The sequence below is a fragment of the Rhinoderma darwinii genome, chromosome 1 (assembly GCF_050947455.1).
Source record: "Rhinoderma darwinii isolate aRhiDar2 chromosome 1, aRhiDar2.hap1, whole genome shotgun sequence".
Taxonomy (NCBI): domain Eukaryota; kingdom Metazoa; phylum Chordata; class Amphibia; order Anura; family Rhinodermatidae; genus Rhinoderma; species Rhinoderma darwinii.
Window position 1 is genome coordinate 613,601,506 of NC_134687.1, and position 17,619 is coordinate 613,619,124.

At 39.1% G+C, this 17,619-nt stretch overlaps 1 protein-coding gene across 3 annotated transcripts in view; it reads right to left on the minus strand.

Annotated features, from left to right (window-relative positions):
* The window catches only part of DCC (DCC netrin 1 receptor), a 735,384-nt gene that overhangs the window by 339,711 nt on the left and 378,054 nt on the right, over positions 1-17,619 (minus strand). For all 3 annotated transcript variants that reach the window (XM_075841459.1, XM_075841451.1, XM_075841442.1), the window contains exon 3: positions 15,542-15,826. In XM_075841459.1, the coding sequence (XP_075697574.1) occupies positions 15,542-15,826 (285 nt within the window). The remainder of the gene's footprint in view (positions 1-15,541; positions 15,827-17,619) is intronic.

Consider the following 17,619-nt stretch of genomic DNA (forward strand, 5'->3'; position numbering starts at 1 on the left):
AAGGGAGGTCCTCTGTTCAGGACCCTCATCTCTTGGCCAGAGTGGAGAGCGGTTACGAAAAACATCTCTTGCTCTCGAATACCTGTCCTGTCCTGAATTACACAAACAACCCATTGATTTGAATGGACACTGTGTAATGCTTAGTTTCCCCTGTGGTGGCGCTGTAGGGAAATATAACACTTGCGCTAGGTTTCCCCCAGATCACAGCTAATCGCTGGTGGTCCAAGCAAGGGGAAACTTTGTGATCTATTTATTGTCAAAGGATCCTTCTAACAAGTAAGGATTGCCCAAAGCTGACAATAGCTTAGAGAACAATTTTTTGCCTTTCAGCATTTCAACAGGACATAGCGTTTTTATTTTTACATGAACCCCTTAATGACCAGCCTATTTTAGACTTTAATGACCAAGCTCTTTTTTAAGTTTTTCCATAATCTCATTCAAAGCTATAACTTGTTTATTTCGTGTCGACATAGCTGTATAAGGTTTTGTTTTTTGCGGGACAAGTTGAAATTTTTAATTTTGGGGTACATAGAATTTATTGATTAACTTTTATTAACTTTGTTTTGGCGGGGAATAAAACAAAAACAGCAATTTCACCACACTTTTGGGCATCCTAAATTTACGCCGTTTACCGTGTGGTATAAATAACACAATAAATTTATTCAGCGGGTTGTTGCGATTGCAACGATTCCACATTTATATAGATTTTGTATGTTTTACTACTTTTACACAGTAAAAACGCTTATTTTTCTAAGTTATTTGTTTTTGTGTCTACATATTTGAAGAGCCATAACTTTTTTATTTTTTCGCCGATGCAGTTGTATGAGGGCTGTTTTTTTGTGGGACGAGTTGTAGTTTTTATTGGTACCATTTTGGAGTAGATGCGACTTTTTTATCACTTTTTATCACATTTTTTTTAAGGCAGGATTCAAAGAAAACAGCAATTTTTGCATAGTTTTTTATTTTATTTTTTACGTGCGGGTTAAATTATGTAATAACTTTATAGTCGGGGTTGTTACGGATGCAGCGATACCAAATATTTGTAACTTTTTTTACTTTATTTTTTGTATTAATAATAAAGCAGTTTGTAAATGCAAAAAGTGGGTTTTTCATTTTTTTGTAAATTTTTATTTTTTTTAAACTTCTTATTAAACTTTTTTTTCCACTTTTTTACTAGCCCCACTAGGGGACTTCACTATGCGATCTTCCGATCACATTTATAATACACAACAAAACTTCTGTATTGCAGCGTATTAGTGCCTGTCCGTGTAAAACGGACAGGCATCTGCTAGGCCATGCCTCCGGCATGACCTAGCAGGCATACACTATAGGTCCCCCCGGCTGCCATAGAAGACACCGGCACCCTGCGATCTTATCGGGTGCCGGTGGGATGAGAGGGATCTTCCTCCCTCTCTCCAAAACCACTCAGATGCGGTGCTCGCTATTGAGCGCCGCATCTGAGGGGTTAAACGGGTGAGATCGATACTGATATCGATCTCACGCGTTAGAGCAGGGACGCCCTCAGCTACCTCTGGTAGGTGAGAGCAGGGAGATTTAACGGCTCCCTGCTCTGTTTATTTATTCCGATCCAGTGCTGTAAAAAGGCTATTGCATCAGAATAAACCTGTTAGTGGCCGCCGTAAAAACACTATGGAACGGTCACTAACGGGTTAAGATAGCTGTATAAGTTTTGATTTCATAGGTAAAATATGTATTTTCTTAGACATTATTTTTGGATACTTATAAGCTTTGGTTCAATTTATATGATTTTTTTAAATTCTGTCCTACATTTCTTGTACAGGTTACTATTGGGGTAGCAAGTTTTTTCTGTTCCATTAGGATCATTAATTTATATATTTTAAAAATAATAATAGTAATCCTAACCTGTAGTCAGTGACAAATGGAATGCCCCATAGTGACAACTAGAGTGCCCAAAAGGCCCAAAATTGGAAAACTCTTCTAGTGATTCACTGTTGAAAACACTAAACAGAGTATCAGAATTTTTGGATGCCAGGTCAATTCCTTACACCATAATGGACACATATGCCTCGTGCCCGCTAGAGCAAAAGCCACAATCACCCAAAAAACAGCGGAAACCAGGGGAACACTACTTTTTAACCTTGTATATCATCTGCCATTCAACAAACCTAGAAATTCAGAATTGTTTTTAAAGGGTTGTTCTAGCTAAAAACGTTTATCAAGGATATATAATTAGTGTCAGATTGGTGGGAGTGATGGAAACATTTGTGGAGCTGTGGGGACGACTCAGTTTATGGGTTCCATCGGTAGGACCCCACCAATCGATAATTTTTTACCCAATCAGTGGACTGAGCTGATAGTCCATCATTTATTTTTATAGTGATATTCCAGCCAAAAACATTTATCATGGATAATTAATAAATGTGAGACTGATGAGGGTCCAACCGACGGGACCCCACCAATTGCTAATATGGGGGATCCCAGCATAACCGCAGCAACAAGGTGTTTAAATGAAGTGGCAGTTGACCGTATGCGCTTCCGCCCCATGCAAAGTCTATGGGAGTGACGACAAGCTTGGGGCACCCGTTATAATGATCAGTGGGATTGATTGGACCTCCACCAAGTTTTCATTTATCACTTCTCTAGTGGATTTAGTTGATGACCAATTTTTGGACTTTTCTCTCCGGCTTTCTGTAGGGGACGATCTGGTTGTCATTATAGACGTATTTTGGTGTTCACTGACTATGGGACAATCTGTCCATCAATATAGGGCATAGTCCAATAGTTTAAGGTTAGATTCACACGAGCGTGGGGAAATTCGGACATGATAAACGTGACACTTTTCACATCCGTGGTGCCCCCGTGCAGGTTCCGTTTTCACAGATGCCCATAGACTTGAGTCTATGAAGGGATCCGTGAAAACGGAACAAAATAGGACATGTTCTATTTTTCAACGGACACATCACACAGTCCGTTGAAACAACAGCCGTGTGAAGGGCCCCATTAAATTACATAGGTCCGTGTGACAGCCGTTGTTTTAACGGCCGTCACACAGACATATTCAATGCTCGTGTGAATCAGGCCTAAGTGTGTGGCTTATGGATTAAACATATTCTACCTAGTTCATCCCTGAAAATATTTCTTATAAATAGGGCGGTACGCTTCATCAGCTTCATGACAAGGTGCGATAGTCTGATTTATACAATGCATGCCACCTGCAATGGTTTTGAGGACCCTCTCACACCAGTTTTTCACTTCCAATTTTCTGATTAGTCGGCCCCATTAGCATTGAGTTTATCGTCTTGCTCTTGGAGTCGCAGATTTCACTTGTTATAATAAAGGCAGGAATGATTACTTAATGACTGTCAAGTAAGTCTACAAACACATTGCTACACAGATGCTGCGGGAAGTGTCACGTTGCAGGAACAGTTGCTGAATGTACCCGCGTTGTCTTTCTTCTCTCTGAACGGATGTTTATTATGTGATGTTTATTTTCTGCCTTTTTTTTCTTAATAATTATTTTACTTAGACTGACTATGTTTAATAATAGACTCAAACATTACATAAACAAAATTTACACTCATTGCCAAAATGGCCAATTTTGGTCAAAATCTCCATTATTATTACTTATGGAGTGAAATTATTATTATTACTTATGGTTGAAATTGATGGTGCTCATACTGGCACTTATGGGAACTCTTTGGCTGGAACATTTGGGGCACTTTGGCTTGTCATTTTAGGTAGGCAGTGTTTAGGTAGGGCACTCAGAGGCTTATTATATGGGTGCAGAGGTTTTAGTGGCCTCCTCAGTCCTGGAGCTTGAGGAGACCCAAAAGCTCGCTTTGGCCCATATGAGGAGACCAATTCTATAAATGATAGTTAGCACGCCTGTTACAGATTTGGAGACGATGGTTGAAACTTGCAATTTTTCACGTCCGAGGTGCATCCGTGCTCAGCGCTGCCGGACGCGATGTCACGCATACCCGAGAGTCTGTGGAGGGATGCGTGATGCGCGAAAAGAACGGACATGTCCTATGTTCGCACGGACCCTTCATACGGTCTGTTGAAACAACGGCTGTGCTAACGTCCACATTGAATTACATAGGTCCGTGGGACGGCCGTTGAAACAGGACGTTTAACACGTTAGTGTAAATAAGGCCTAAAGAAGGCTTGTCGCCTCTGCAGGTTAAACCTTTTGTTCTCCAGACGGCGGGAGCGCCCCCTTGTTTTTTGAGGGGGTTTTACAAGGAACAGGATCTCACCATATTTTTTGTATGTGCCATTCATATATTTATATAAGTTAATCATGTCCCCCCTTAGTCGTCTTTTCTCAAGGCTAAATAGGTTTAATTCTTTCAATCTTTCCTCATAACTTAAATTCTCCATGCCCCTAATTAGCTTCGTTGCTCTTCTTTGTATTTTTTCCAACTCCAGGGCATCCTTTCTATGAACTGGAGCCCAGAACTGAACTACATATTCTAGATGAGGCCTCACTAATGCTTTGTAAAGTGGTAATATTATATCCCTGTCCCACCAGTCCATGCCTCTTTTAATACACGACAATATCCTGCTGGCCTTTGAAGCAGCTGATTGACACTGCATGCTGTTATTTAGTTTATGATTTACAAGTACACCCAGATCCTTCTAAACAAGTGACTCCCCCAGTGTAGCTCCCCATAGAACATATGATGCATGCAGGTTGTTGGTACCCAGATGCATAACTTTACATAGTAATGTAGTATTATTATAGTAATGTAGTATTATTATAGTAGTGTAGTATTATTGTTATAGTAATGTAGTAGTATTATTAGAGTAATTTAGTAGTGTTCTAGTAATGTAGTATTATTATAGTAATGTTGTATTGTTGTAGTAATGTAGTATTATTATAGTAATGTACAGTAGTATTATTATAGTATTGTAGTATTATTGTTATAGTAATGTAATATTGTAGTAATGTAGTAGTATTATAGTAATCTAGTATTATAGTAATGTAGTAATGTAGTATTATTATAGTAATCTAGTATTTCTACATTAGTAATAAGACAATCTTGAGCGGAGCATGCTGCTGACGGAACATGCAGTTAGTGGGGTAGAATTGGAGGGTGAAGACATGGGTCAGCAGGATCAGGCAAGTAGCTGGGTTAATGTAGTTAGGGGCAGTAGAAAGGGGTTCAAGAAAAGGAAGGCCAATCCTGTTTCTGATATTCCAAGCAAAATTGCAAAGTTGGGTGATGATGCGAGGGTGTCGGTCTCAGAAATGGCAGCCCTAATGGATACTGATCTCCCTAACAGCTGGGAGAACAGCCCAGCTAGTAGTCGGCGGGATGGTATTGCAGGTAAGGCAAGACAATTGATAGTTATAGGGGATTCTATAATCAGGAAGACGTATAGAATAATTTGTCGCCAAGATCGCCTCAACCGAATGGTTTGCTGTCACCCTGGTGCCAGGGTTCGGCATGTGGTGGAATGGGTGGACAAATTGCTGGGAGGGGCTGGTGATGATCCAGCTGTTGTGGTCCATGTAGGTACCAATGACAGAATAAATGGTAGGTGGAGGAGCCTTAAGAATAATTTTAAAAAACTAGGCTACAAGCTGAAGAGAAGGACCTCCAAGGTTGTATTCTCAGGAATACTGCCTGTGCCATGCGCATCACAGGAAAGACAGCGGGAGCTCAGGGAGTTAAATGCATGGCTGAAGTCTTCGTGTAGAGGAGAAGGCTTTGGGTTCCTAGAGCATTGTTCTGACTTTTCATTGGGGTACAAACTGTATTCTGCAGATGATTTTCACCTAAATGGAAGGGGGTCCGTTGTGCTGGGGGAGAGAATTCTAGCTGGGGTGGTGGAGTATTTAAACTAGGGCTGAGGAGGGAGGTCAATGTAGAAAATAAAGGGGTGGTCAGGTTAGAGAGGGGTCAGACTATATTGGTGGGGGGGAGAAACAGACTGTGGGGAGAGAACTAGACAACAAGATAAGGAGATCCTTTTGTTACAAAACAGCCGTGAAAATAAAAATGCCCAAATAATGTCAAATAATCACATTTCTGATAATAAAAGTGAAAAACTGAAAGGCAAGTTAAAGTGTATGTTCACAAATGCCAAAAGTCTAGCAAGCAAAATGGGGGAGCTGGAGGCCTTGATACTGGAAGAACATATAGATATAGTTGGTGTTGCTGAAACATGGCTAGGCTCTTCGCACGACTGGGCTGTAAATCTACAGGGTTTTACACTTTCGGAAAGACAGGACAAATAGGAAAGGTGGTGGTGTATGTCTGTATCTGAGAAGTGATATGAAGGCGGTGGTGTATGTCTGTATGTGAGAAGTGATATGAAGGTGAGTGTGAAAGAGACATTAGAGGGTGAAGATTGTGAGGAGATTGAAACCTTGTGGGTGGAACTAGAAGGTGAGGTAAACACTGAAAAAATTACTTTTGGTGTAATCTATAGACCCCCCCCCCCCCCAATATAACTGAGGAGATGGAAGGTTAGCTATATAAACAGATGGAGCGGGCTGCACAGGCGGGTACTGTAGTAATAATGGGAGATTTTAATTACCGGGATATTAATTGGTGTCATGGTTCGGCTTCAACTGCAAAGGGGAGACATTTCCTCAACCTGTTGCAGGAAAATTTTATGGGCCAGTTTGTGGAAGACCCGACTAGAGGTGAAGCTCTGTTGGATCTGCTCATTTCTAATAATGCAGATCTTGTTGGGAATGTCAATGTTCGTGAAAACCTCGGTAACAGTGATCACAATATAGTTACATTTTACCTATACTGTAAAAAACAAACACAGGCTGGGAGGGCAAAAACACTTAATTTTAAGAAGGACAATTTCCCCAGGATGAGGGCTGCAATTCAGGATATAGACTGGGAAGAACTAATGTCAAATAATGGAACAAATGATAAATGGGAGATTTTCAAATCTACTTTGGGTAATTATAGTGCAAAATGTATTCCTATAGGTAACAAGTATAAACGACTAAAATTAAACCCCACATGGCTTACACCTTCTGTAAAAAGGGGCAATACATGACAAAAAAAAAGGGCATTTAAAAAATACAAATCTGAGGGTACATCTGCAGCCTTTTTAAATTATGAAGAGCGTAATAAAATCTGTAAAAATGTAATAAAATCTGCAAAAATACAAAATGAAAGGCAGGTGGCCAAGGATAGTAAAACAAATCCCCAAAAATTATTTATGTATATAAATGCAAAAAAGCCCAGGTCTGAACATGTAGGACCCCTAGATAATGGTAATGGGGAGTTGATCACAGGGGATCAAGAGAAGGCAGAGTTACTAAATGGGTTCTTTAGCTCTGTATATACAACAGAAGAAAGAGCAGCTGATGTAGCCGGTGCCAGTGCTGTTAATATATCAGTTGATATACTGAATTGGATGAATGTAGATATGGTCCAAGCTAAATAAAATAAAATAAATGTGCACAAGGCCCCGGTACCAGATGGGTTACACCCTAGAATTCGTAGAGAGCTTAGTTCAGTTATTTCTGTCCCCCTTTTCATAATATTCAGAGATTCTCTAGTGACTGGTATAGTGCCAAGGGACTGGCGCAGCGCAAATGTGGTGCCTATTTTCAAAAAGGGCTCTAGGTCTTCCCCGGGTAATTATAGACCAGTAAGCTTAACATCCATCGTGGGGAAAATGTTTGAGGGGCTATTGAGGGACTATATACAGGATTATGTGACAAAAAATAGCATTATAATTGACAGCCAGCACGGTTTTACTAAGGACAGAAGTTGTCAAACTAACCTGATATGTTTTTATGAAGAGGTGAGCAGAAGCCTAGACAGAGGGGCCGCTGTGGATATAGTGTTTTTGGACTTTGCAAAGGCATTTGACACTGTCCCTCATAGACGTCTAATGGGTAAATTAAGGACTATAGGTTTAGAAGATATAGTTTGTAATTGGATTGAGAATTGGCTCAAGGACCGTATCCAGAGGGTTGTGGTCAATGATTCCTACTCTGAATGGTCCCCAGTTATAAGTGGTGTACCCCAGGGTTCAGTGCTGGGACCACTATTATTCAACTTATTTATTAATGATATAGAGGATGGGATTAATAGCACTATTTCTATTTTTGCAGATGACACCAAGCTATGTAATATAGTTCAAACTATGGAAGATGTTCCTGAATTGCAAGCGGATTTAAAGAGGCTCTGTCACCAGATTTTGCAACCCCTATCTGCTATTGCAGCAGATTGGCGCTGCAATGTAGATTACAGTAATGTTTTTATTTTTAAAAAACAAGCATTTTTGGCCAAGTTATGACCATTTTTGTATTTATGCAAATGAGGCTTGCTAAAGTCCAACTGGGCGTGTTTAAAGTAAAAGTCCAACTGGGCGTGTATTATGTGTGTTACATCTGGGCGTGTTTACTTCTTTTACTAGCTGGGCGTTCTGACGAGAAGTATCATCCACTTCTCTTCAGAACGCCCAGCTTCTGGCAGTGCAGACACAGCGTGTTCTCGAGAGATCACGCTGTGTCGTCCCTCACTTCCTGCCCCAGGTCCTGCATCGTGTCGGACGAGCGAGGACACATCGGCACCAGAGGCTACAGATGATTCTGCAGCAGCATCGGCGTTTGCAGGTAAGTCGATGTAGCTACTTACCTGCAAACGCTGATGCTGCTGCAGAATCAACTGTAGCCTCTGGTGCCGATGTGGCCGACACGATGCAGGACCTGGGGCAGGAAGTGAGTGACGTCACAGCGTGATCTCTCGAGAACACGCTGTGTGTCTGCACTGCCAGAAGCTGGGTGTTAACGAACAGAAGTGGATGATGTTGATTCGTCAGCATCATACACTTCAATTCCTAATGCCCAGCTAGTAAAAGAAGTAAAAACGGCCCGATGTACACACACAATACACGCCCAGTTGGACTTTTACTGTAAACACGCCCAGTTGTACTTTTACTTTAAACACACCCACTTGGACTTTTGCAAGCCTCATTTGCATAAATACAAAAATGGTCATAACTTGGCCAAAAATGCTCGTTTTTTAATAATAAAAACGTTACTGTAATCTACATTGCAGCGCCGATCTGCTGCAATAGCAGATAGGGGTTGCAAAATCTGGTGACAGAGCCTCTTTAAACAAACTAAGTGTTTGGGCATCCACTTGGCAGATGAAGTTTAATGTAGATAAATGTAAAGTTATGCACCTGGGTACGAACAACCTGCATGCATCATATGTCCTAGGGGGCGCTACACTGGCGGATTCACTTGTTGAGAAGGATCTGGGTGTACTTGTAAATCATAAACTAAATAACAGCATGCAGTGTCAATCAGCTGCTTCAAAGGCCAGCAAGATATTGTCGTGTATTATAAGAGGCATGGACTCGCGGGACAGGGATGTAATATTACCACTTTACAAAGCATTAGTGAGGCCTCATCTAGAATATGCAGTTCAGTTCTGGGCTCCAGTTCATAGAAAGGATGCCCTGGAGTTGGAAAAAATACGAAGAAGAGCAACGAAGCTAATAAGGGGCATGGAGAATCTAAGTTATGAGGAAAGATTGAAAGAATTAAACCTATTTAGCCTTGAAAAAAGACGACTAAGGGGGGACATAATTAATTTATCTAAATATATTAAGGCACATACAAAAAATATGGTGAAATCCTGTTCCATGTAAAACCCCCTCAAAAAACAAGGGGGCACTCCCTCCGTCTGGAGAAAAAAAGGTTCAACCTGCAGAGGCGACAAGCCTTCTTTACAGTGAGAACTGTGAATCTATGGAATAGCCTACCGCAGGAGCTGGTCACAGCGGGAACAGTAGACGGCTTTAAAAAAGGGTTAGATAATTTCTTAGAACAAAAAAATATTAGCTCCTATGTGTAGAAATTGTTCCTTCCCTTTTCCCGTCCCTTGGTTGAACTTGATGGACATGTGTCTTTTTTCAATCGTACAAACTATGTAACTATGTATTATTATAGTAATGTAGTGTTATAGTAATGTAGTATTATAGTTATGTAGTATTGTTATTATAGTAATGTAGTATTGTTATTATAGTAATGTAGTATTGTTATAGTAATGTAGTATTGTTATTATAGTAATGTAGTATTATAGTAATGTAGTATTGTTATAGTAATGTAGTATTGTTATTATAGTAATGTAGTATTGTTATTATAGTAATGTAGTATTGTTATTATAGTAATGTAGTATTATAGTAATGTAGTATTGTTATAGTAGTGTAGTATTGTTATAGTAATGTAGTATTTTAGTAATGTAGTATTGTTATAGTAATGTAGTATTGTTATAGTAATGTAGTATTATAGTAATGTAGTATTGTTATTATAGTAATGTAGTATTGTTATAGTAATGTAGTATTGTTATAGTAATGTAGTATTGTTATTATAGTAATGTAGTATTATAGTAATGTAGTATTATAGTAATGTAGTATTATAGTAATGTAGTATTGTTATAGTAATGTAGTATTGTTATTATAGTAATGTAGTATTATAGTAATGTAGTATTATAGTAATGTAGTATTATAGTAATGTAGTATTATAGTAATGTAGTATTGTTATAGTAATGTAGTATTGTTATTATAGTAATGTAGTATTATAGTAATGTAGTATTATAGTAATGTAGTATTATAGTAATGTAGTATTGTTATAGTAATGTAGTATTGTTATAGTAATGTAGTATTGTTATTATAGTAATGTAGTATTATAGTAATGTAGTATTATAGTAATGTAGTATTATAGTAATGTAGTATTGTTATAGTAATGTAGTATTGTTATAGTAATGTAGTATTGTTATTATAGTAATGTAGTAGTGTTGGGGTATGTGCACACACAATATTTACGTCAGTAATTGACGGACGTATTTCGGCCGCAAGTCCCGGACCGAACACAGTGCAGGGAGCCGGGCTCCTAGCATCATACTTATGTACGATGCTAGGAGTCCCTGCCTCGCTGCAGGACAACTCTCCCGTACTGTAATCATGTTTTCAGTACGGGAAAGTTGTCCGGCAGCGAGGCAGGGACTCTTAGCGTCGTACATAAGTATGATGCTAGGAGCCCGGCTCCCTGCACTGTGTTCGGTCCGGGACTTGCGGCCGAAATACGTCCGTCAATTACTGACGTAAATATTGTGTGTGCACATACCCTTGTAGTAATGTAGTATTATTATAGTAATGTAGTATTATTATAGTAGTTCAAATAACTAATTGAATAACAATCATTTAGTAGAATTTAAAAGTAATGCGGCCCATCAACTTAAACATTTTTCTATATGTGGCCCATTTACCCGGCCGAGTTTGAGACCCCTGCTTTAGACCATATGAGGAGACCAGTACCATAAGATTTTCATGATAGTTGGCGGCCCTGTTACTGATTTTGGGACAATGGCTGAAACTCATGTCAGCTCCGGCTAGTACTTATGGGAACTCCTTAAATGGAACCGTTAGGGCACTATGGCTTGTCCTTTTAATTGGGCACTGTTAGGGCACTCAGAGGCCAACTAATGTGGGTGCAGAGGTTACAGTAGCACTCGGGTCCTGGAGTCTGAGAGGGCCAAAAATATCCCTCTACACCATATGAGGTGATCATTTGTTTAGTTGTCGGCCCTGTTACAGATTTTGCATTGGCGTCCAAGAGCATCTAGCGGTTTGGGGGCATTTTAGATTTCAGAATGTTGGGGTTATAGTGCTTCTGTAATGTGTGGATTCACCATTGAAATGTCCTGTTTATAATGTCTCTTGTTGAACATGATAAACTATCACACATTGTAATATTAATAATTTCTTTGCTTACATCAGATTAGTCCCACAGAATAATGTCAAGAAAGTTATTTGCTGTGTACAAGAATCTACAAGCCTGTGATAGTGACAATTTAATGGAAGCCCAGAGTCTGACCTCACAGGGGTTACAGTCTATAGTAAGTGGCGTGTTGGGAGATGAACGGCACCAGTGCATTTACTTAGAGCCGTGTCAAGGAGGTCAAATACATCAGAAGTAATTGGTGTAAACTGGTAAAGGCTACTTTTAAGAGGTGTGCTGTATCTACAGGGAGATTGAACGAGTCTGACAAGTAGTTTGGAACAAGATTACTGTTCTTAAGATGAAAAAAATGCACTCAAATGCCATCAAGGAATGGAAGCCCCGGCAATAAGTGCTATAATGGAAGAGAAATACATCTCAGCTCTGCTACATCTACACCTGGCAAAGTATTGGTCATTCCACTAAGGCAAGTTTCTTGCCCCTGACTTATCCACTATTGTGTATAATCTTTATATTCCTTAGAGCCATTTCTGAATTATCTTGGTCCTATACTAATATCTATATTCTCAACCTGTGGTGTACAATTGGTACACGCAATATCATTTGTAGACGTTGTTTTAATTGACAAATGGGTACAGCGTGCTATAACAGATGCCTCCTGTTTCTCTGATTTAACGTAGTATAAAGAGGAAAATACAGAAAAATATTTATTAGTCGGGGTATAGCCCCGAAACGTCGCATCGGGTGTCGTGAGATGCCGACCACATCCTCCACGTGAATCTAGCCGGATCCTCTAAATGGACTATGGCACGATGGGTGATATCACTTTTTGCTATACATTTTTCTATGCTATACACTTTTTCTATAAATTAAATATAATTTGATAAAAAGAAAATACGATCGAGAAATATTCTCCCCTGCTTTCCTCTTTAAAGTACAAGGGGTACACACTATGTTTGTTTTGGGGGGGGGGGGGGTATCTGTACTGTCGTCATGTAACACAGTGTACAGTATGTTGAAGTTGGGTACTTGGCTTAGAAACAATGAAAATAACTGGTTTAAGGCTAAATTCACACGTGCAGTTTTGATGCAGTTTTTAATATAGGTTTTTTTTTTTTTTTTTAATGGCAAGTTAATTAGAAATGCTATAAAAGTGTAATTATCAGGAGTTTGACTGCTTGGACCACCACAAATCCCTAAAAAGTAGGGGTTGTCTTTGAGCAATAGATTGACATTTTCCCCAATCACACTTTTATGGCTTGTATGATTAACTTACATCATAAACTTATTAATTTCCCTTCGGGGATCAATAAAGTATATCTTATCTTATCTTATCTTATATCAGTAGAAAACTCATTCAGTGAAGATTCACACAGAGCAGTTCTGGATGCAGTTTTTTTTGGCCAAAATATGGAGTGGATACAAAAAAAGGAAATTAATAGGCATTTAGGATCTATAAAAGTGTCTAAAAATAAGGGACTGGCTAAGCAGAATGGAGTGTGGCTTCAAAATTTTGCAAAAACATTGCGGAAACTAAGCCAAACAAATGGTAGAATAAGGAAGAAAATACAAGGCTAGCAATATGCGCCACATTTCTCATACAAGGTGCGCCGCCTTGATAAATTTGGCCCATCTTCAAACTGTTTACACTGTTTAAATCTTAGACAGCATTAGTAAATCTACCCCAATGTATCAGTTTGCCCAGAGTGACCCTTTGAAGAAGAAAATCTGCGATCAGCATCCTTTTGTTAGTTGCATTCTTTTAAACATCGCCCCTAGAGTTGGTTTTTGGCACTACGTCACTTTTTTTTGTTCATTCAGATTATCAGGAGCCACTGAGCTATAGAGAGTCAGCATGAATTCTCATCCCTGTTGTCTTTTATTACCCGTCTCAGGTAAACACGCTAAAATATGTTCCTTTTTTGCTGTGCTATTTATGTATCATCCCATAAATAAAATATATTCATTCCTTCTATTGTGACACAGTTGAAACTTCTATTGCTCTGTGCCCATACATCATGTCAGAGCGGCAAGATCTTCCATTAGGTATTTTCTGAGTGTAAAAACTGGTTCAGCTGGGAAAAATGCCAATCCTTTAAAAATTATTCGAACGAAAATTATATTATTTGAAAAATCAGCCGTTTCCTGTGCGGGTGATAGCGATAAATCTCCGTTATCTTAGACAAAACAAATAATTTGCTAGAAAGACACCTACTATGAGATCTAATAATTACTCCTTAAAATAAACTACGGGGCTGAGGGGAACGTGCTGGGAGACGTCAAGCTGGATAAAGTTAACGGCGGCGAATCGCTTAGGGAGCCATTGTACCCATGTTCATTGGCATGTCTACAACATGACAGAGTGTTACTGGAAGTTACTATGTCATTCATGTTCATCTAATTTCCCCGGTGTAATGATATTACTGTTCTTTTTATCATTTTTATGTTTGCATTTAATACATGCTGCGTTGTAAGCGAGATGCGAGATATTAGTCCACCGGCGAATATTAACATCAAGCGATTGTCAGGTCTTTAGTGTTTGCTAAATGGTCGCAGATATATATGCTTTAATGGGGACATTAATTACGGCTGTCATTTCCATTTTTAATGTTAAAGTTGTTATGCAGTTAAAATGTTAACGTTTCATGCAGCAAAAACACATATAAGACTTTTGTTGCATGTAAAGATGAGTGAATTGTTTCAGTAATATACCATGGAAGAATCGACTTACATATCATTCTCTTAAAGACATGGTTAAAAGGAGCCATCGCTAGGTGGAACTTATTGCTTGTGCATTAATTCATGAGTTTGAGTCCTTTACAGTGAGCTCCCCCTAGTGGTGGCTCTATATACCCAGAATTTTATCATTTTGTCATTTAACAGAACGCCAACTGCTATAGAAATATATTCTGAAATTAATCAGCACAGAATTTTCAACTTATTTAGTCTACCAAAATTGTGGAAATTCATTTTAAAGGGGTTCTCCACTGAAAAATGTATCATTGCTAGGTTCCAAGGGTCTCGAGTCCCCCTTTCCCCACACTACAAGACCGCAATGAGGAGTACATTGAAAAAAAGCGGCATTCAAGCATGTGCCGTGCGGCTCCATTAAAAGTTTATGGGAATGACAGAGACAGCCGAGTACAGCACTCGGTTGTTTCCATCACCCCCATCCACATTAATGGAGCGGCAGGGTACATCCACCACCGCCGCTCCATTCAAACTCCTCCTCATTGTGATCGAAAAGGAACAGGGGTCTCGGGACTCCTGTTCTAGTGATCGTTGGGCGTCCCAGCGATGTGGCCCCCAACAATCGTACATTTATCACTTATTCTGTGCAAATGTGATGAATATCGATTTTGGGACAATCCCTTTTAAGTTAATGGTTGTGGCAATACAAAAACAGCAAACATGCAACAACTTTTTGAGCACAAAATTAAGATTAATTTTTTTTAAGAATGTATCGACCATACAACTAATGTGACAATATTTAAAGGGGATGTGTAGTTTACTCTATTAGAAAATTCTACATTAATAGAAGGGTGCAGGGGCATTCAGGAAAGGAGAGTGGCTACAAAAAAAAATATCCCTGGAGGACCCGGCATGTCAGTGCATTACATGGATGGACCATTGATTTCTATAGGAACTGTGTAATACTTTATTACTCCTGTAGTGGTGCTAAACTGAAAACGAACATAAGTTCCTCCACAGAATTGCAGCAGTGGGAAACCCTGTGATCGGCTTATCAATGGAGACCCAAAATTAGATTGCCAAAAAAAAAATACGATTTAGACTCTTGGGAAAAAAATGTGATCCACCCACCAGTTAGAATGCGGATCTCTGCTTCATTTCCTGTCCTGGAGCTGCCGGGATTTTTAGCCAAACATCGGTAAAGTCCAGCATCTCCTGCTTGTAGACGACTGATCTGCAAGGCCCCTGAAGGTAAGACCAGCACCCGTGTGTCCCCGGGGGTCAATACCAGATCCTCTTGGTTCTTCTGCCAGTGTACCGTAGGCATAGGCTCCCCGACAATTTCACATTTCAGTAGAGCGGTATCTCCAATGAATGAAGTAACAGATTCTGTCTGGGAAAGGAACCTCAGAGGACCTGAAAATGCAAAATAAAACTAATTATACCCACAAAATGGAAATAACAGGTCTCCGGTGCTAAAATATACTTAGTTAATAGCACAGTGTAACATACATTTGTTAATAGCAAAAGCACTTTGTAGATCCTGCAATAATACTGCTAAGTATTATTTAATTCACGCTTCCAACGCTCCTGTTATTACCAACTATCGAAGGAGCCATTTGTATTGTCTGAAAACGGGCTATCATCTGAAAGAGTCAGATTGATGGATTCGGAGGCATGTTTGCAATTATAAACCACTTATCATGTAAAACATTGTGGTTTCCCAATAATTACATTTGTGAGCAGTGATGATATTCACCAGGGGCTCATGCAATGCGAGGCAGAGACAATTGATTCCTCAACGAGACGATAGACACCGCGCGGCACAAGCACGCGGCAAGGACATCACTCTCTGGCTTGGTTAAAACTCTTTGGAAATTTTTTTTTTTAAATAAACCGTAATTAGTCATCACAAACATAAATCCTGCCATTGGGAATCTATAGGGACTCAGCTGTGCAAAAAAATTAAATCTATTTTCTGTTTTCTTATCTGTGAACGCCCTGAAACTGCGCAAATCAGACAAGATTTTATCTGTAATTATTATGGGTTTATGTCTTCGTCTATTGACAACTCATTGATAGTGTGACCTTCAAATAGGACATCACAATCCTTCCCCAGAATATCCCCTTTATAAGTAAGACCTAGACCTCGGATTGTCAGACTCACTGATGCAATGTATCAAAGAGCAATGGTGCGAGTAATGGTACATCATGTGGCTCAATAATGCCTCCAAATTGGTTGACATTCAGATCTAAGCCCGGTTCTTCTTATTCAAAGTTCCAAACCTCCGGTATATACATAGAAATATATCATAAAAGCCTGGCTGCCTGCAGCCACCACTAGGGGGAGCGTTGAAGCTAACTACATACTGTTTATACAGATGTAGCCATCTTTATCTTGACTCTTATTGTATCAAGAAACTGTAACTTGGCTTTTACAATGCCTTTCAATGGCTTTTGTTGTGTGATATCACGGTGCAGCAAGTTGTCAGAGTCAAGATAAAGATGGCTACATCCGTACATTGAATTCAATAGTAAAACAAACTGTGGATGTCTTTGCCATTATATATCTCTCCCATATCTATCTAGTTTATGCCTACTTTTCTGTCCTTGTGTCCGCCTATGCAAACTATAATATTTTATTGCACTTGATATCACTAGCTAATCTACATATTCTATCTATCTATCTATCTATCTATCTATCTATCTATCTATCTATCTATCTATCTATCTATCTATCTATCTATCTATCTATCTCATATCTATCTATCTATCTATCTATCTATCTATCTATCTATCTATCTATCTATCTATCTATCTATCTATCTATCTATCTATCTATCTATCTATCTATCTATCTATCTATCTATCTGTCTGTCTATCCATCTAAAAATATACAAATCAGCCCTAAGGGCTAATAAATGGTCTATTGTTTTGCCTATTTGAGAGTACTGTCTATTTTACCAATCAGTGACCAATCAGCGTCATACACTTCTCATTGTTCCAGCCCATTGTTACAGTGTGATTGTGCAGTGAAAGAAGCTGGGCAGGAACAATGAGAAGTGTATGACGCTGATTGGTCACTGATTGGTCAGCGTCATACACTCCTCTTTACAACACCCACTTGATCAAAAGTAAAAACTTTAAGAAACTAATTAGCATAAATCTAAAATTGCTCATAACTTGCTCAAAAATGATTGTTTTTCAAA